Source organism: Notolepis coatsorum (genome assembly GCF_963971535.1).
Source record: "Notolepis coatsorum genome assembly, chromosome: 14".
Taxonomy (NCBI): domain Eukaryota; kingdom Metazoa; phylum Chordata; class Actinopteri; order Aulopiformes; family Paralepididae; genus Notolepis; species Notolepis coatsorum.
The window spans coordinates 114,469,454-114,490,749 of NC_140178.1; the positions used below are offsets into that span (position 1 = coordinate 114,469,454).

Here is a 21,296-nt window from a genome sequence, read left to right on the forward strand (position 1 = left end):
CACACACACACGCAGGCATGCACACACACACGCACGCACACACGCACACATACGCACACACGTCTGCCCGTTCCTGCTGTTAGAGATACACTGACCAGAGTGAGTGTATACACACACGCACATGCACGCACGCACACAAACAAACAAACAAATAATAATAATAATAAGCACCTTTCATACAACCATTGCAGCTCAAAGTGCTTCACTTGTAAAAAAGGCATACACTTATCACAGAATTGGCAGATCAAGAGCAATGCATGAAGTGCAGACATCAAATAAGCATAAAATAGACGGCAGCGAAATAGACAAAGTCAAGATGAGGCACAGAGCATTAAATCACATCGTTGTCATATCAGGATCTAACATCTTAACCCTTTCACTGCCACACGACAGCCAGTTAACCCTTTCACTGTGACAATACAGAAGGTTAGCCCTTTACTATCACACAACCGACGGCGATGCTCCATTATTAGCATTATTAGCATCATTAGCTCCGCGGATGCGGAGCTAATGATGCTAATGATGGAGCATCGCCGTCGGTTGTGTGATAGTAAAGGGTTAACCTTCTGCCGTGTGGCAGTGAAAGGGTTAATAGGCCTCTTTGTTTACGGTTTGATTGTCACATAAAATAGACATAACATCATGAAATTGACAGATACACATAAAATAGACTTATCAATCCAGTATTTGTAGAAGTTTACACACTACGGTTCATAAGAAAAGGGTAAAAACAAAGTGCTTCAGCACAGCAGTATTTTAGATGTTTAGTATCAGAGCCATAGGTATTTCTCATGTACTCCGCCTTTCCCCCCGTTCTAAGGTACATTATACAACAATTTCATGTGTTATTCAATATGCCTTTAAGGAAAACTAACAATTCATTTGAAAACAATTAATTTGTTGGAGATTGATTGTGTGTCTGTCTGTCTGTCTGTCTGTCTGTCTGTCTGTCTGTCTGTCTGTCTGTCTGTCTGTCTGTCTGTCTGTCTGTCTGTCTGTCTGTCTGTCTGTCTGTCTGTCTGTCTGTCTGTCTGTCTGGCAGTACCTAGATTCAGCACGCCCATTGCTGACTGGTCCAGGATATGAACGGATGACTGAGCTGGCCAATCAGTTTGAGTCTAGCCTGGGGACCCGCCTCCAACGCTACCTCAAACTCAAAGCTCTCTGGGCGACTAACTATGTAAGTTTAATTATTTATTTATGTTTATTTTTTTATTTTTTATTATTTAAATCTGTATCCTTCCTATGTGAACCTGTTTTTGAAGTTAATTATTATTTTGTGTGGGGTGGGGTTTAGGGAGGGAGAACGGGGTGGAAATGTTTGCTGAATACTGCTCTGCTGATATACATGTTGTAATTTGCAAACTAAAACCCAATAAATATATTGTTAAAAAAAAGAAAATAATACAGTAGTCCACACACACACACACACACACACACACACACACACACACACGTGTGCATTCAGTTAAGTTGGAATATGACTGTAATACAAACAGTTCAGTTTGTCAGGTACATGCAACACAGATTACAGTGTTTACATCTGTCTGCTTGAGAAAATACCATGTTCTGCAATAAAAATTATTGAAGTAAAAAAAAAAAAAAAAAAAAAAAAAAAAAACTATAAGTTCAGTCCTTATACACATGCGCACGCACGCGCACACACACACACACACACACACACACACACACACACACACACACACACACACACACACACACAACCCTCTAAAGCGCCATAAATGCAAATCACCTGTTGATGATTCATGTGTGTAACTGTGCTATTTGGATAAGATGCAGAGAGGGACATTGATTGGAGCTCACAACAGAAAAGGAGGAGAGATACAGTATATGATGGAGGGCCTTTTGTGCATGTGTGTGTGGAGGGGGGGGGGGGGGGGGGGTGTAAATTGCAGGGAGATATTGGTCCAAATATGAAGGCAGCAACAATAATAGCAATAGCAATTTGCTCGCGGTATCTGCTCCGTCTTTACGAGCCATTCACTAAAGGCCCGATTATACTTTCCGCGGGGTGCGCATTGTTATGCGTGACGTACATTTCGGGAATTTCGTCACTGCTCTTGTCTGCACGGATGTCGCACGGGTGTCCGTGTGCCCGCCAGATTTTTGTGACCGCGCGGATACCCCCCGTGGATATGCGCGCCAACTGCACATGTGCCCAGCTGTCATAACATAAGCATGCGACGCTGACACCAAAGATGTACTATAAACAGAGCCATTTATAGTACGTGTCTGCAGTAGCGTACGTGTTAGTTTAGAGTATAATCGGGGCCTTAACACTTTTCAGTGCCAGTATGGGCGGCTACGTGGCGTAGTGGGCAAGGCGCTTCGCCACGAAATGGCTGGAGACGCTGGGCTCGTCAGTTCGAGCCCAGCGCTCCACATTTGCTTTCAGTTTAGCTGGTCGTCCGTACTAATACACATTGGTCGTATTAGGGGGTGGGAAACTGATGGGTGGGGATCGGGCGTTGTGGACAGCGACTCCTACAGGTCGGTTGGTGCGCCTGCGCAGTAGAATCAGGAAGTGTCGGGGGCAGCGTGAGCCTCCCACGCATTACTCCTCGACACTGAGAGATCGAGCTGCGCAGGTGAAAAGATGCGACTGCTGTTACCTCGAGTACCGGAGGGGACTCGTGCTATGTATGACTTAGTCCACATTGCAGCCGGCTTGTGGGAGGCAAGAAACAGCGTCCGTGACAGGGGAGGGTTGAATTGGATGATATGAAATTGGGATGGGAGAAAATATAGAAAATGGGAGAAAAAGTGGATAAAAAAAAAAAAAACGTTCAGTGCCAGCGACGTCCTAGCTCGTTTTTATCAGCCCCCCCCATTGAGTGCCGACAACGACAATTATCGTTTTATTTTTTTATTAGCGATCTGAATTCATATTTCATCAACCGAGTCTCCCGTTGGTACAGCAGCTCCTCCAGGAGCTCAGATGGGAAAAAAGCGCCCCCTATCGTCTATCCCTGTGTAACTGCAGGTCAGTCGATTAGACTGACCTGGGATCTGTAGATCTGTAGAGGTGGAGCCAACTGGTCTGGCGAGACGTCTGATCAAGAGGGATCTGATCGCGAGACGGAAATCAGCCTGGAATATATATTTACAGCAGCCAATAATCAATCAATAAGCGTGATCGATATTTGGAATGGCGATCAGGAATTGGAATAATCTTTTTGGATAACATCTGATCTCAGGTAAGGAATCTATTTTACCAGTCTTAGGATAATCAGACCTGTTTTCACGGAGATATAAGCGTTTGCCCTATGCTCAGCTTGTCGTCAGCTTGTGACTGCAACTTGTTCCTGTTTGCGGATGACTCAGCCCTGCTGGTCTCTGACAAGAACAAGTTACAGGTTGAAAAAACCCTCAGCTCGGAACTAGGCAGAATCTGCATATGGCTCGCTGATAACAAACTATCATTACACATGGGCAAAACAGAGTCCATTCTCTTCGGTTCAAATAACAAACTCAGCAAGACCGACGGCTTCTCAGTTACAGTGGGTGACAATATTGTCACAAGGAAAGATGAAATTACCTACCTGGGTTCCCTCCTAGAGGCTAATCTCTCCTGTGACAAAATGGCATCCAATGTAATAAAAAAAGTCAACCAACGAACTCGATTCTTGTACCGGATCTCCTCTCTGGTAAACAAGAATACCCTGAAGACTCTGGCAGGAGCACTCATTCAGGGGTACTACGACTATGCTTGCACCTCATGGTACCAAAGCACCTCAAAGGCGCTAAAAACAAAATTACAAACATCTCAAAACAAACTGGTCAGACTACTGCTTGACCTTACTCCTAGAACCCACCTCACCCCTGCCCACTTTGACAACCTAGGATGGCTTAGAGTAGACGACAGAGTACAGCAACTTGCAATGGGCCTGGTCTACAAGATACACTACACGACCAAGGTACCCATGTACATGTCAAAATACTTCCCAAAGGTCAGTGAATACCACGATCACAACACCAGAGGAAGCTCCACAAATCATGTTAAACCCAGATTCGGCTCAAATAAGGGACTAAACACGTTTCGCAATTATGCCACATCAATGTGGAACGCCCTACCCAAAGCTGTAAAGGAATGTGGATCACTACCCACTTTCAAAACCTCTCTCAAGGGACACCTACGGGAGACTGCAATTCAACACTGGCCCCTGTAAATATCCTAACCCAACCCCCTCCAATGTACAGTCATTTACCTAGTATGGTTTTGTCAATAGTCCAATGTACAATTTTGTTTGTTTGTACAGTGTCTTCCCCCCCCCCCTCAATGTACAGTTTTGCTTGTTTATACAGTGTGCCCCCCCCCCCCCCCCCCCAACCACCTCCAATGTAGATTACCCAGTATGGTTGTCAATATCCCAGTGTACCCAACCCCCCCACCCAACCTCCTCCAATGTACAGTTTCTACGTCAAATGTATATACTCCCTTTTCCTGACTCCTTCTGTATCACAAACAGTACTGTATTTGCAAATCTGGTATGTCATAAATGTATAGATGTAGCAGTACTGACTATCTGTATGTCATGTATGTCATATATGTCCTGATAATTTGAAAATGGGGGACCCTGATGTAAACAAGACGAAAGTCTTTCTCTGGTCTGCATCCCCTTAACAATTGTGTGTATTGAGCTGTACTGTATTGTACCCATTCTGCAATCTGTTAATAAAGTTTTCAATCAATCAATCAATCAATCAATCAATCAATCAATCAATCAATCTCAAGTCAAGAGTTTTATTTGTCACGGCATACGAGTATACAATGAAATGTGTGTGGCTGTGATCGCTGATGAGGAAATAAGAAATAGATATTTCAGATCGCTTCTATAGCGTGCATAAGTACACATATACTATCGATAATCTAGCGTTTATTTGAAAACGATTCATAAATAGGCCGAAAAATGACAACGTTTTTGTGTATTCTAGAATATTCCAGTAAATGTCTTTTATCACGGAATCTTTATATTTTCCTTGAAAACGAGGGCTTTTCAAAATGCTATTAAACGAAAATGAACCGATAAAAAAACAATCAGTTTCGGCAATGTTGACTGCAAACAAGTCATTGATAAGCGACGGGCAGATTAGACACATAGCCATAATTTAAAACATAGATTAGGCGTTTTTAACGCTAACATTGAAGTGGATGATGGCATTCAACGGGGTAAAAAGGTTAACAAGGTAGGCACTGATAGTGTTAACACATTCCCAGCCAAAAACGAGTTTACTCGTTATTGCCCGCCAATCGTTGAGCGCCAGACACAAGTTCGTTTTTGGGATCGTTATTTCGTTTATTCGCTATATCTATTCATAATTCATAGCTGCAGCCTCTGGTATAGTCTTCAGACCCTGTCTGAGCTGGCAGACGGTCAACACCGCACTCTACTGCCAGGTGGAGCTATTGCATCTCATTGAAAATGGGCTTGTGTCTTTTAGGAGGCGATCTGAGCCGGGCGGCGGGGTTTAAATATTCAGGCGAGCCACTTCTATACAACGATGGCATCAGTAACTCCGCCCGCCCGTCATTGTGAAACGGTCGGTAGTGTGGTGCGGCCCTCCACAAGCATTATTTGGAATTGCGATAAGATATTTGGATTATCTCTTTTGCATTACATCAGATTAGGGTTGTCACGATACCAACATTTTTGTTTCGATACTATACCAATATGAATTTTCCTCAAAATCAGGGAAACACACTCAGATGTCATTATTGTTCTTTATTTTAAAAGACAACAATGAACAATGACGAGAATAAAAAAAAAAAAAATTGTGATACATTTTCTTTAATTTTCAAACATAAAACAGCACAATTCACAACATAATAACCATAATAATACACAAAAAGACACCAAAAACAGAGACTCAACACAACAATGACTAGACAATAAATAAAACAGATTGTACAATTAACACCCCAAGCCCCCTCCCTCACCACCCATCACAGCCACAAGAATAAATAAATTAAATTAAAAGCAATGGCATTCTAAATGCTGGAGAATTTTTTTTTGGACTCAAAACAGTTGATGTACAAGGTTTCTGAACCCAGCTTTCTCAACTGTATATATATATTGGAACTTGGTCCATACAGATGAACTCTGCGACTGCCCTGTTGAGCCTTTTAGCATCTTTGGACTCATTTGTGTACTTAATATGCTGCTCAAAAAAAGCTGGGAGGTTGCTTCTGAGTGGGGGGAGTCACTCTGTGAGCCAAATGCAGAAGACTTCTGTAGTTAAAAAAAAATTCAAGGGGTAGAAAAAGTATGGTTGTATTATTATTATACATTTGTCATAGCAGAGGGCCTAATTAGTTTGAGATACCATAACCTAGAAAACATTTTGATGAGTGAGACTGATTAGATATAGCATATCATAATCTAGAACTAGGTTATGTCATATTGTAGGCTGTTTAACAAAAATTAAATAGATTTCCGTTGTCTTTATACAGTATGTATGAACCATTAAATGGGCAATTGTCAAATGTCTCTGTATAAATCACGTTTGTGACTAAGCTATAGAGATGCACATGTTCATCAATTCATTTCTGTTGTGGGTAGGCAACAGGGGATGCTGTGTTTACTAGCTTTCAGCACGGCAGTTTAGGCTATGTATAGCTTATTATTAAGCTTTTCAATTTATTTTCTATTCTTGCGAATAGCATTGTGGACATTTTCGAATGATCGTATAAGGAACTGTAGTCACGAGAGCTAGCATAGCTCATCCAACGAATGTTGGCATGACTACAGTACTAATAGGAGCTACTGTAGCATTAATGTCAGTAGCAACGTTAGTTATCATAACCATCGGCAATCGCAGTGGGGATCTTTATTAACGTTAGCTAGCTAGCACATTTTGCATACAATAAACTCGGCTAACGTTAGCTTATATAGCTAGCGAACTATGTAATTCTAGTTAAAGCTAGCTAGCTAACGTTAATCAATAAAGATCCTCACCGATTGCCGATGGTTATGATAAGTAACGTTACGTTAATGCTACAGTAGCTCCTATGGACAGGTCGGCATGTTTGTCCTTCAAATGTTTCGCCAAGTTTGACGTGTTGCCTCCCTTGGCGAGACAGACTTTATAGCACTGCTGGTTTGCCTTTTTCATCGGATTTGAAGCCAAAATACTTCCATATGGCACTTCGGGCTCCCACTTTATCAACTAGTAGCGAGTTTTCTGAAGCTGCTGTGGCTGCCATCTCTTCTCTTAAAACCGGAATGGTCACCACTGACAGCAGCGCTGTGCTCCAATAGGAATAATAAATGACATTTAAAAAAAAAAAAATCCAAATGCAGTATAGTAGCGTTTTGAACACTCTAGTACCGCGGTACTATACTAATACCGGTATACCGTGCAATCCTACATCAGATGCAAGGTAAGAACCTCATATATGAATTTGATCGTAGTGGATTTCAGGAAGAAAGCAGCCCTGCCCCCTCCCATCATACTGGATTCCTCGGCATGACCATCTCCCGGGATTTGAAGTGGGAGCTCAACATCACGGGCCTGCTCAAGAAGGCCCAGGGGAGGATGTTCTTCCTCCGGCAGTTGAAGAAATATAAACTGCCGAGGACCATGATGGCCCAATTCTACACGGCCATCATTGAGTCCATCCTCACCCACTCCATCATCTCCTGGTTCCCTGCTGCAGCGGCAAAAGATCTTGCCAAGCTGCAGCGGGTGATTCACTCCGCGGAGAGGGTGATCGGCTGTCCCCTGCCCTCCCTCAGGTCCCTGCACGACTCCAGGGCGCTGAAGAGGGCGAGAAAGATCATGGCCGACCCATCCCACCCCGGTCACAGCCTCTTCACCCTGCTCCCCTCTGGGAGAAGGCTGAGGATCCCAAAGGCTGTGAAAGCTCGACACAGACTGAGCTTCTTCCCCTCAGCCGCTAGGCTGATCAATGCCTCAGGCCCCCCCCCCCCCCCCCCCCCCCTCTCGGTACCCCCCCCCCCCCCCTCTGCCCCCAAGTGACACTGGCTCAATGACATTGACTGCACTGCACTAGTCCGTACTGGATCTCTGCACACTTCACTTTATATATATATATATGTATTTTATTTATTGATTAATCCCCCACTGCACTGTTTTCGTTTCTTGTCTGTGTTGGTGTTTGTTTACTGTGAAAAAAGAAAGAATGCATACACTGTATTGCTGCAACAATTACCAATGTGTTTTACACAAATGGCTCAATAAAGGAATCTGAATCTGAATCTGAATCTGAATCTGATCTGACATTTATTTCTGCCCCGATCACCGCTATCTGTGTGGACCATGTATGGCTGTTTTACCGTTGGCTGCGGTGGGGGTGGGGGGGGAGCGCCCCGCTACGACAGCCATTTCATGTATGGACGAGGAGACATAATAGTGGTAATCTAGCGTTGATTTCAGGATGATTAGATAATCAGCCGAAAAATTTCAACGTGATGACTGGATTACAGTAAAATGCATTTTCTCGCCTTTTCCTGGAATTACTGAAAAACACCCAAACCATACTCTATTCAAAATGGTATAAAACGGAAATGTACGGATGAAAAAACAATCTGTCTCGGCAATGTTGACTAGATGCAGCTCACTGAGACCCGACGGCGTTATTAGACCCATAGATATTGTGGTGGTTTGGATTCCGGTTTAGCTTTAGAATGGAGTAGGTCGCATGTGACACAGCTGCTCACCCGTTATTTTTTTTTTCCGTTTTAAAAACATATTTATATACCATTAATGCGTTTAAAACTTGACGCATATATCAACTGAGACTATCAACTAACTATATTGACCAAAAGAATCGAGATGTCACCAAAGAAAGACCCAAAGAAAGACCCAAAACCAGTCGAAGAGGTCCCGCCGCGGGACCCAGGATTCGTACAGCGGACAGCAGAAAATATTGACTTGACAGAGGCCGCTTCAAGTTCAACCCCATCAAAGACCTCCGCAGATACCGAACATATCATCCGGAAAATGGAGGAAATGGGGAAGACAATGGAGAAGAGAATGGAGGAAATGATCCTCCAATCACAACTGTCGGAGAAGATAATAACTCAAAAAGTAGATGCTATTAAAGAATCTATTGAAGGCAAAATTGATGCGCTGAGAGCGGACGCCGACGCACAGAATAAACGCACCGAGGCTCTGGAGAAAGTAGTGGAAGCCCACGAAATCAATTTCACTCGCATCTACACGGAAGTAGAGGCTAACACAGTTAACCTAACTGCTGAGATGAAGGGGAACTACAATGAAATCAAGACGGAGCTCAGCGAAATAACGTTGGAGCTCACGCGAATCAATAAAGAACAGAAAGCCAAAATATTCGAGATGGAATATACAATATCGTATTGTCGGTCTGGACGAATCAGTGAGATGTGAAAACCCTGAAGAGTTTGCCACAGAATTACAGAAAATCTTGGGAACAGGAATCCTTCCTAAAATACCGGAGGTGGATGAGTGCTTCAGATTGGGTCCCCGCTCCATTGGCAATAACGCTAAGCCCAGAGTGATATTAGTTATACTGCGCCAAGTCAGAATAAAAGAAATGATTATGCGTGAAACTCGCAGGATGAAAGGCAATCTGAAACACATGGAGGTACCAATACACTGCTTTGAAGATTATTGTCGTGATGTAGTGGAACTGCGTGCCAAGTTCAAGACGGTGATGTCTCAACTATACCTGGGGAAATACAGACCCCTACTAATATACCCTGCAATACTTCGCGTCGTCGACAAACAAGGAGCAAAGGTTCTCCTCAACTCGCCTGAAGATGCAGCCAAATTCCTGTCTGAACAGGAGCAGAATAGTGTATAAATGGCCTTTTAAATCTCAGTTATGCAAGGTCACCATATAGTACAACCTTTAATAACCGAGGATTTGGGACAGAGAGACCTACGTGCTCAGAGTTTTTGAATGCTTTCCCCGACGTGTATATTATTGCGGACATATTGGATTTAAGATTGGAACACTCCAGAACATACTGGAACATTCAGACAATGTAAAAATGACATATTGGAATAATCTAGAACATCGAAGCATTCTTTGATATATGGAGCATTCTGGAATATCAGCAATACGTGGTCATTCATTCTACCAGAAGCCCCTCGGGGGAATAATCAACAGCTATCTAGATGCAGAACCACAGAGCCATCATAGCCGGCCGGCTGAAAGATCACTCTACACAACGATCATCGCCCACCCCGGTCGGGGGAAATGCTGCATATACGTATTTAAAAATTGTTTTTTATTAATGGGAAATAATTTCACTACTTCTCCAATTAATACTTTAGATGTTTAAGCATAGCAATGCTCTTTTAAGATCTAAGTTAATGTTCTCTTCCTTTTACTTTTTTTTTTTTTTTTTTTTTTCATCCGCTCTCTCTGATTTATTGAGGCTCTCTCTTCAGTTCAATACCTTCATATTATTCATGGGTTACTATAAATTACTATAAATTACAAGTTCATATAAAATGTAAGTGATTAAGGCATGACAATTGAAGCTTATTTTTGGTCTTTATTTTTAGTTTATCTCATTTAAATTTTTATTTATTTATTTTTTACGGGTAAGTGGCCAAGCCACAGTCGACATTCTACTTATGGTAGAATTTAGAGTGTTAGATCCTATGGTATACATAGGAATGTTAAGGATAATTGGATCATTCTGGGATATCCGGTGGTGCAAGGGAGAGAGTCATACGCAAAGGTTGTGTTCATGGAACACAATCCTGTACGACTCTCGGTGGGAGGGAAGGGTAGGGGATTTTTATTTGTATATATATGTATGTTTTTAAGCTCGGCTCTCAACGGGACCTCACTAGTGGGATGTATATCTATTATTGCCTCGCACTCTAGAAGCATTACCAAAAATTACAATGCAACATGTATAGACTATGGCTAGTTTGAATATAATGATATGGAACACCGGGGGAATAAATAACCAACTCAAACGCAAAAGCGTGCTCACACTGATGAAAAAAGAACATGTGGACATTGCTCTGCTAAGCGAAACACACATTCTAGGGAAAGACATAGGTAAATTAGCGGACAACATATACCATAATATCAGTCACTCCTCTATTGGTACGAGAACTCGGGGTGTAGCAATAGTCGTTAAACGTAAGTTGAATATTGTACTAAAGGGAGTATGGTCTGATGTAGAAGGTCGGATAACTATAGCTAAGATTGAACATAAGAACAGGAAAATAGCGTTGATAGCGGTATACGCCCCAAATTTGTACGAAGAAGATTTCTTCACTACACTAACCAATGCAATGTTAGACATTCCCGATTACTCATTTATAATAGGAGCGGATTTTAATGCCATCTGGAACCCAAGGATAGACAAATCTTACCTCGCCTTTTCCAGCGAACAAAATAATTCATCGAAGGCATTAAAGGATTGGTCAAAGATTACAGGTGTAAAGGACTTATGGCGGTTACTTAATCCCACGACCCGAAAGTACTCTTGTCGATCTGCGAGACATAAGACACTATCCAGAATAGATTATGTCTTTGCATCACAGAGACTATTTGATAATTATGAAGTGGAAATGATACCCAACGCACTATCAGATCACTGTTATTTACTCCTTAAAGGTACATTTGGTATACTATCCTCCCGAGCCCCAAGATGGCGATTTAACTCGTTGCTGCTTAACAACAAGGAATTCATTACACAACTCAAAGAAGCTCTTATAGTATTCCAACGGGAGAATGCAAACTCGGTGCAAGACCCCAGAATAATATGGATGTCGGTAAAGGGAATGATCAAAGACTTCACGGATAGCTTTTCCTCCAAAATGCGCAAGAATCAAAGCACAAAACTGGATGAGCTGGAAACGCTTTACTCAACGTTATTTAATTCTCTGAAATACAACAACTCAACTCGACTAGAAAATCAAGTTAACGTACTAAAAATAGAGATCAATGACATATACAGACAACAATCGGAAATACAAATACGCAGCACAAGACAACAGCAGTACTCCCATGGTTCCAAACCCAGCCACCTATTAGCCATGCGATTAAGAATCAATGCAACATTTGCAGATATAACTACCATTAGAGCACAACAAGTACTTGTAACAGATCCTGTAAAAATAAACGATACATTCAAAGTATTCTACTCCGATTTATATAAATCAGAAATGACCTTCGATCAAAACAAAATGGACACATTTCTTAATCAAATTATTCTCCCTAAACTTTCAGAGGATGACGCTAAACAGTTAGAAATACCGATCACACTAGAGGAACTCAAGAAGGCCATAACCGCAATGAAAAGTGGTAAGGCTCCAGGAAGAGACTGTTTCCCATCAGAAATGTACCTTTCTTGTTGGGACATAATTGGCCCCTTATTACTAAATATGATCTTATACTCAGTCAAGGAGGGGAACTTCCATAAAATTGACAATATTGCACTCATAACAGTCCTCCTTAAAAAAGACAAAGACCCCAACGAGTGCGGTAGTTATAGACCTGTAAGCCTCCTCGGAACAGATATCAAACTGTACTCTAAGGTATTAGCCATCAGATTACAAAAGCATATGACGTCTTTAGTTCACCCGGACCAAACTGGCTTCATAGGAGGCCGCCTGATCACTGAGAACATAAGACGTATACTGCACGTACTTGATGCCGACAAGGAGGACACCATACCTAAGGCGATGCTGTCCCTGGATGCTATGAAGGCCTTTGACAGGCTGGAATGGTCGTATCTGTGGGCAGTGCTAGAAAGGATGGGGTTAGGAAAAGGATTCATCGATATGATTAAAGTATTATACAAAGACCCATCGGCCATGATTACAACAGGCACAATCATCTCTGAAATATTTCCGGTATCACGCTCTGCCAGACAGGGTTGTCCTCTTAGTCCCGGACTGTTCAATCTATCATTAGAGCCTTTAGCACAATATATAAGACAATCCCAATCCATAGAACCTATCGTAATCAAGGGCACACAACAAAAAATTTGTTTATATGCGGACGATGTAATATTGTTCATGAAAAACCCCAACACCACATTGCCTCATCTGCTCAAGTTGATTGAGGACTTTGGTGATTTATCGGGATTTAAGATAAATTGGCCGAAGTCGGCTTTCCTTCCACTTAACACCCCTGCAAAAAAAGATACAACCCTCCCAGGACAGATACCGATGGTAAAACATTTCAGATGCTTGGGAGTGGAAATATTCCCTACCATAAGACAAACGGTGAAGCACAACTACACAAAAATCCAAAACAAAATCAAAGACGACCTTGATAGATGGGCAAAACTTAAGAACACAGTACAAGCACGGATATCAATAGTTAAGATGGATGTACTACCTAAAATCAACTTCTTCTGTTCAATGCTACCGTTACCCCCTCCAGAGGGTTACTGGAAAAGATTACACTCCTCCACATACAAATTTATTTGGAATAACAAACCACCACGTATAAAAAGATCCACCGCACAGAGAAATAAAGCAGATGGTGGCATGGCATTTCCAGATTTTCTCCTATATTTTAAGGCGTACTCATTAAGTCCATTGACAACATGGTTTGACTCCCAAGCATTAGCATCTTGGAGAAAAATAGAAGAAAACATAGTAGCCCCACATAGACTGAAGGACATAGCATACACTAAACTACCAATCAAGCACTGTGAACGAAAATTTGGCCCCATAATTACTCATGCGATCCGGATATGGCGTGAATCACAAAAAAAAAATCCTAACCCACAAGAATGGCACAATCATACTCCCTTATTCAATAACAATGCTCTCTTAATTGGAAAACGACCTATAAGATTCCCTATATGGGAAGAGCAAGGCATACACTCATTAGGGGATGTTTTTAACAAACAGGGTTTTTGTAGTGATAAAGAAATACGCAAAAAATTTAATCTCACCAAGTCCACATGGCTTTTTCACAAACAGTTAGAGCTATGTTTGAAGTCTCACGGTGTTCCATTAGACAGACCAATTGAACACCACAGATACCACAAATTCTTCTACTCAAGAGAGACATCGAGAGGTTTTGTTTCAGAATTTTATCATCAATTACTAACGTCCTCGTATGAAACCCTCCAACTTGACTCTGTCTGGAGGAGGGATATACCAGACCTGGAAAATGACTTTGATTGGCAAGGAGCCTGGGCAAATGTCCGACTTACATCAAGGAACCCGGATCATCAACAAATCAATCTTAACTATATTCACAGGACATACTTGACTCCTATAAGACTGTGCCGAATGGGGCTCAAACAAGATTCCAAATGCACCCAATGTACAAATGGGGACGAAGGGACATTTATGCACATGTATTGGGACTGCTCACCAGTTAAGGCATTCTGGAAAGATGTGACCCAACAAATATCAAAACTCGTATCTTGGAATATACCTGTACACCCCTCGGTATTGCTGTTGAATGATGTTTTTGAGTTTGCAGTGAATCCACAGCTAAAGAGATTGGTTTTATCGGGTATCACAGTAGCCAAAAAGCTGATCGCATCACGCTGGTTTCAACCGGAAAAAATGTGCCGTAAAGTTTGGTTTCTTACATATCTCGATGTAATTTACCATGAAATATCTACAGCAAGAATTCTGGGTCTCAATGAATCCAAAATGTCAATGTGGTTAGAAGTGGTGGAGAGAATAAAAGCTAGCTTATAATGGTAGTGTCTGGTTAGGTGCGAGGGATAGTGGAGGTACTTCTCAAGGTGGGGTCCGGGAGGGGGGGGTTCGAGCTGAGCATATGTGTGTAGGTTTTTTTTTTAGATAACAGGTATTATGGGTATATCTTATATAAAACAACTAACCAAAAGGTGATCTCATTGGATGTGCCCTGACAATTAATGCTTGTATATCTTATCGTGTGTTGTCATGTTTGTTTATATGTTTGTTTAAAAAAGAATAAAAAAATAAAATACAAGATATTGTGGTGGTTTGGAGTTTAGGAGAGGTGTAGGATTCAATCGCAGGACAGTGTGTAGGGTGAGAGATGAGCAGGACACAACGGGATGTAGTTCAACAAAAGGCTTTACTTGTATTTACACAAGGCTTACACTACAAAACAAGAACTAAGACATCAGCAAAAGCTGGCAGAGGATATAATATGAAAACCCGATACTACAGGGTACAGGAAACGTGGAGGGCACGGAAGGGTACTCAGGGGAATCACAAACAGTCAACACGTAAACAGGGATCTCAAACAATGACGCAACGCTGGTAGACAGGGAGTGGCATGAATATATACAGGGACTGATTGTGATGGAAGACAGCTGGGGCTGACAGACACAAGGAAACATGGATATAAGGGAAGGAGACTAGACACTAAACTAACGGGCAGGAATAAACATTGTAACATAACAACACTGGGAAAAAAGGGCTAGACTAGGACATCTGAACTAGGCTTGGGCAGTATCATTTTTTTCATAGCGTCATACCTTGCTGACATAATACCCCGGTATACGGTATATGGCGGTATGGCTTTCATTTTCATCAACGGGGGGGGGGGGGGGCTAACAATATACTCGTTATCACCATACATAGCGCTTATATTGAAACACGTTCATTAGAGCCGTTCTTTCAACCTAGAAGTGCACTTTCTTCAACCTCAAACCTAAATTCCGTGTTACCAAGTAAACAAATCACGGAACGATAGCCAGTTAGCCTGCACCATCCAGGTACCACTATAACGTTAGCTCCCAGTCCCAGAACGGTAGCTAGTTAGCCCACACCATCCAGGTACTACTATAACGTTAGCTCCCAGTCCCAGAACGGTAGCTAGTTAGCCCGCACCATCCTGGTACTACTATAACGTTAGCTCCCAGTCCCAGAACGGTAGCTAGTTAGCCCGCACCATCCAGGTACTACTATAACGTTAGCTCCCAGTCCCAGAATGGTAGCTAGTTAGCCCTCACCATACAGGTACTACTAACGTTAGCTCCCAGTCCCAGAACGGTAGACAGTTACCCCGCACCATCCAGGTACTACTAACGTTAGCTCCCAGTCCCAGAACGGTAGCCAGTTACCCCGCACCATCCAGGTACTACTAACGTTAGCTCCCAGAACGGTAGCTAGTTACCCCGCACCATACAGGAACCCGGAATGAGGGAGAGGGAAGCTCAACAGTATTTTTCTTCAGAAGGACCTCCACCCGTTCTTCTTGCCCGGGAGGCATTGAATGAGTGACTCATTGCTGCAGTTGTCAACGCTAGGTGGCATCAGTCTTCATCCCACAATGCACTGTAGGCTACTGTGCTTCCTAGATTAGGTACTAAATAAAGTTCGATGGTGTTCACACCAACAGCAAACCGCACCATGCTCCACTTTTAAAGGGACTGAGTCCCAACTTTTCAAGAGGACCATGGTTCGGTTGTTTGGTCCTCACAATAGTTTGGTTTGTGTTCACACCTCTCCAAACGAAACGGACTATTGATTTAAAGGGACCACGGTTTACTTAAAATGGACCAAACGAGGTAGGTGTGAACGCGACCTAACACTATGTCCAGGCGAACCTTGGCCTATGTAGGCTTTAGAGGGTTAATTCAAGACAAGATGATCCTAAATAGACATACATACACCTACATATACACATAGTTGAGATATAGGCTTTCACTGACACATAGGGGGATACACAAGTATATAGGAGACACACACATACATAGCTGAAACGTAAAAAAAAAGAAAAAAAAAGATGCAGCACATACCTGCTCGCAGGTAGATCGGTCTACATGTAACGTATGACGTATGTATATATATATATATCAGGGATGTATATGCACAATGTATAGTATGTTTTTTTTTTTGTAAGTGCTTCTTTAATTTCCATGTCAGTTATTAGTGTATTTGTATGAGTCTCTTGCATGTTTTGTATGTTGTCACAAAAATGAAAAGGGCGAATCTTGGATGTTGCATATTATGCTGTGAAAAGATATGCTGTAAATAATGGGAAGATTTGTACAAAAATATCAAAAAAAAAAAAAAAAAAGACAAGATGATCCTTTATTAATCCCCTTGGGGAAATTCAGGTGTCAAAGCTTTATTGTTTCACCACACACATGAGTGCATGCTTACCAACTGTCCGTCTGCAACACTACTATCACCAACATCTAAGAAGGGAGATCCCCCCTTGAATGGCCCTTCTAAGGTTTCTCTCCTCCACACTGCCTGTGGAGCTTTTTTCCCTATTGTCAGGTTTTAGTGAGTTTTTCCTTACCTTCGCGTGGGGTATGTCTGGGAGTGCTTGCATTCTTTCATTTATTTGCATTCATCTAAAAATGTTTGGACCTTATGGTGTTCTTGTTCTGTTCTTGACTTATTGTTATGTTGTCTTCTTGACTTGTTTAAAGAAGACCTGTACGGCCCATGGGGACATTAACGTGTGTTGTCGGGCCCTATAAATAAATTTGATTTGATTTGATTTGATTTAAAGCAGCATACATGGGGGGGGGGGGGGGGGGATACAGAGCTTCACAGTCCGATATATACTATAGATAAAATATATAAAAAGTACAAAATACAAGATAGCACAATGAGTGCACGTGGATATGAGTCTCGAGTTCTCGCGTCCCGAGTTCTGACAGCGTTAGTTCTCCTGGCAGCACAGCCAGCCGTCCGAGCCGGCTGCCGGTATAAAGGTCCGACCCAGGCGGTTTGTGGTATGTTGGGGGGGATGAGTCTTTGACTGAACGTGCTCTTCATTCTGGCCAGCTCCTCGTAGAGGGGGTGGGAGGGGTTCCCCAGGATGGTTTCTAGCTTTTTCCTCATCCTCCTCTCTGCCACCACCTCTAGATTAGCCAGCTCACCACCCACTACTGAGCTAGCCTTCTTCACCAGCTTGTTCAGCTTGCTGGAGTCCCTCGAGTTGATGTTGCCCCCCCCCCCCCAGCACACCACAGCAAAAAAGAGGACGCTGGCTACAACCGACTGGTAGAAAGCTAGCAGCAGTCGGTTGCACACATCGAACGACCTGAGTCTCCTCAGGAAGAACAGCCTACTCTGTCCTGTAGAGGGCCTCAGTGTTGCCCTGCTCTGTCCCTTCCTGTAGAGGGCCTCAGTGTTGTCCTGCTCTGTCCCTTCCTGTAGAGGGCCTCAGTGTTGTCCTGCTCTGTCCCTTCCTGTAGAGGGCCTCAGTGTTGTCCTGCTCTGTCCCTTCCTGTAGAGGGCCTCAGTGTTGTCCTGCTCTGTCCCTTCCTGTAGAGGGCCTCAGTGTTGCCCTGCTCTGTCCCTTCCTGTAGAGGGCCTCAGTGTTGCCCTACTCTGTCCCTTCCTGTAGAGGGCCTCAGTGTTGTCCTGCTCTTGTCATTTACTGCAGAGGGCCTCAGTGTTTTCCGACCAGTCCAGTTTTTTGTTCAGGTGAACTCCACGGAACTTGTAGGACTCCACCATCTCTACCTCCTCCCCTCCGATGATTATGGGACAAGGGGGACCCTTCCTGCCTCTCCGGTAGTCCACCACCAGCTCCTTTGCCTTGCTGACGTTGAGTTGGAGGCGGTGGTTACTGTCGGACCACCCTACGAAGCTCATGTCAATGGAGGAGCATGGGAAACATACTATTGAGGGGGCGGAGTCACTTCAGTAACCGCTCGTCACTCAGTGAGGGGGCGGAGTCACTTCAGTAACCGCTCGTCACTCAGTGAGGGGGCGGAGTCACTTCAGTAACCGCTCAGTGAGGGGGCGGAGTCACTTCAGTAACCGCTCAGTGAGGGGGCGGAGTCACTTCATTAACCGCTCAGTGAGGGGGCGGAGTCACTTCAGTAACCGCTCAGTGAGGGGGCGGAGTCACTTCAGTAACCGCTCGTTACTCAGTGAGTGATTAGTTGGAATGATTTGGGTAGCGGAATCAAAGGGAGAGATTTCGATTGGCCTGCTAGCGAATGGAGTGACGGGATGGGATGGACTCTGCCTAACACAAATCACTTGCCGATCCGTTGGCCTGTAATCACTCAGTGGGGGGGGGGATACTGAACGAGGCTCATATAATCACTTGGTGGGGGGGGATACTGAACGAGGCTCATATAATCACTCAGTGGGGGGATACTGAACGATGCTCATCACTCAGTGGGGGGGGGATACTGAACGAGGCTCATATAATCACTCGGTGGGGGGGATACTGAACGAGGCTCATGTAATCACTCGGTGGGGGGGATACTGAACGAGGCTCATGTAATCACTCGGTGGGGGGGATACTGAACGAGGCTCGCTCGTGAGCAGACAGACGGATACGTAGATGTCGTTCTCACTCCCAAGTCTACCGCTTAGCCTGCTGTCCGCCAGTAATAATCACACACTCTGTAACTGACTGAATGATCAGACTTGTTTGTTGTCAGACACCTTAGGGTTGCGCGATATGGCCAAAAATAATACCACGATAACGATATGATAATGTTATCATATCACTCGATATCGATAATATCGATATTGTTATAGGTATATATAAAAAAATAATTATAATATATATATATATATATATTTTACAACAGTTGTATGTTTATTTTGCAGCAATTCTTTGTCGTTGCCGCCATCTTTAGTGTTACAGCCCCTCACTCCAGTTCTCAGGCCGCCATCTTTAGTGTTACAGCCCCTCACACTCCAGTTCTCAGGCTGACATCTTTAGTGTTACAGCCCCTTACACTCCAGTTCTCAGGCTGCCATCTTTAGTGTTACAGCCCCTCACACTCCAGTTCTCAGGCTGCCATCTTTAGTGTTACAGCCCCTCACACTCCAGTTCTCAGGCTGCCATCTTTAGTGTTACAGCCCCTCACACTCCAGTTCTCAGGCTGCCATCTTTAGTGTTACAGCCCCTCACACTCCAGTTCTCAGGCTGCCATCTTTAGTGTTACAGCCCCTCACACTCCAGTTCTCAGGCTGCCATCTTTAGTGTTACAGCCCCTCACTCCAGTTCTCAGGCCGCCATCTTTAGTGTTACAGCCCCTCACACTCCAGTTCTCAGGCTGACATCTTTAGTGTTACAGCCCCTCACTCCAGTTCTCAGGCTGCCATCTTTAGTGTTACAGCCCCTCACACTCCAGTTCTCAGGCTGCATCTTTAGTGTTACAGCCCCTCACTCCAGTTCTCAGGCTGCCATCTTTAGTGTTACAGCCCCTCACACTCCAGTTCTCAGGCTGACATCTTTAGTGTTACAGCCCCTCACACTCCAGTTCTCAGGCTGCCATCTTTAGTGTTACAGCCCCTCACACTCCAGTTCTCAGGCTGCCATCTTTAGTGTTACAGCCCCTCACACTCCAGTTCTCAGGCTGCATCTTTAGTGTTACAGCCCCTCACACTCCAGTTCTCAGGCTGCAGCTGGTTTGAAAGCGAAAGTAAACCGGCTTCTCTGCTGGCTGTGGCTCCAGGGGAGTTGAACAGTTCTGGCTCTGCTAGTTTCTTTTCTATCTTTTGGCGCTTTTTTTGGTGGACAAACCACCGCACATGTGCACCGTGACTCGTGACTGGAGTCTAGCTCTGCTAGCGCACATAGCCTACTGTGTACAGACGGTTTCAAACTGTATTTTAAATTAGAAAGCAAACAAAATAAATCTCAATTTGGTCAGTATTGTCATTTGGACGAGCAAAGCCATTACTTTAAGTTGCAGGCAAGAAAGACAAGTCTGTCCACTGTCTCTGGTTTTAAAACTGCCCTGTTGCAGGTCACAAAAAAATATATATATAATAATACTTTTTTATTTTTATTTGTATTGATATATTTTTTTTATCAATCGATATCAATTATTAAAATATATCGCGATAATTATCGTTATCGTTTTATCGCCCAGCCCTAGGACACCTTAAAGGGGAACTATCTTATAAATGGCCTTTTTCAGTGTTTAGCATTGTTTCCTAGCTATATGGACTTATATTAATATGATTGTTACGACCCTGGCTCAAAGGCACGCAACCTATGTGCAAACCAACACCAAAACCCCGTGCTCTAACTCAAAATGCTACTATATCAAGGAACTATTAGTGTAAACCAAAGGACAAGGACTGGAAGAACGTGACAGCTCTTCCTCTAAGCACAGACACTGCATGTGTGTTACCAGGGCTGGTTTTAAAGCTCCCAGCAGGTAACCAATCAGCACTAATTAGCTAATTGGCAGCCCTCAACCTGCATGCACAGTGACACAGGAGTGATCAGGCTCCTGGTACATAACACCTCCCACACCAAACTGGTTGCCCCAGAGGCAACCACCACACAACAACCCATAAACAAAAACAACAAAAACAACTGTGACCCATTAATTGTCAGGGCCACTACCACAACAGCGATAGCGGGTCGGCCCCTGTCGAACACGACC

At 43.4% G+C, this 21,296-nt stretch overlaps 1 protein-coding gene across 1 annotated transcript in view; it reads left to right on the forward strand.

Annotated features, from left to right (window-relative positions):
• The window catches only part of LOC311240727 (carnitine O-palmitoyltransferase 1, liver isoform-like), a gene marked incomplete at its 3' end in the record, with an annotated part of 221,994 nt that overhangs the window by 62,242 nt on the left and 138,456 nt on the right, over positions 1-21,296 (forward strand). Inside the window, exons 5-6 of the mRNA XM_084329300.1 lie at positions 61-99; positions 1,043-1,180. Coding sequence (XP_084185426.1) covers positions 61-99; positions 1,043-1,180 — 177 coding nt within the window. The remainder of the gene's footprint in view (positions 1-60; positions 100-1,042; positions 1,181-21,296) is intronic.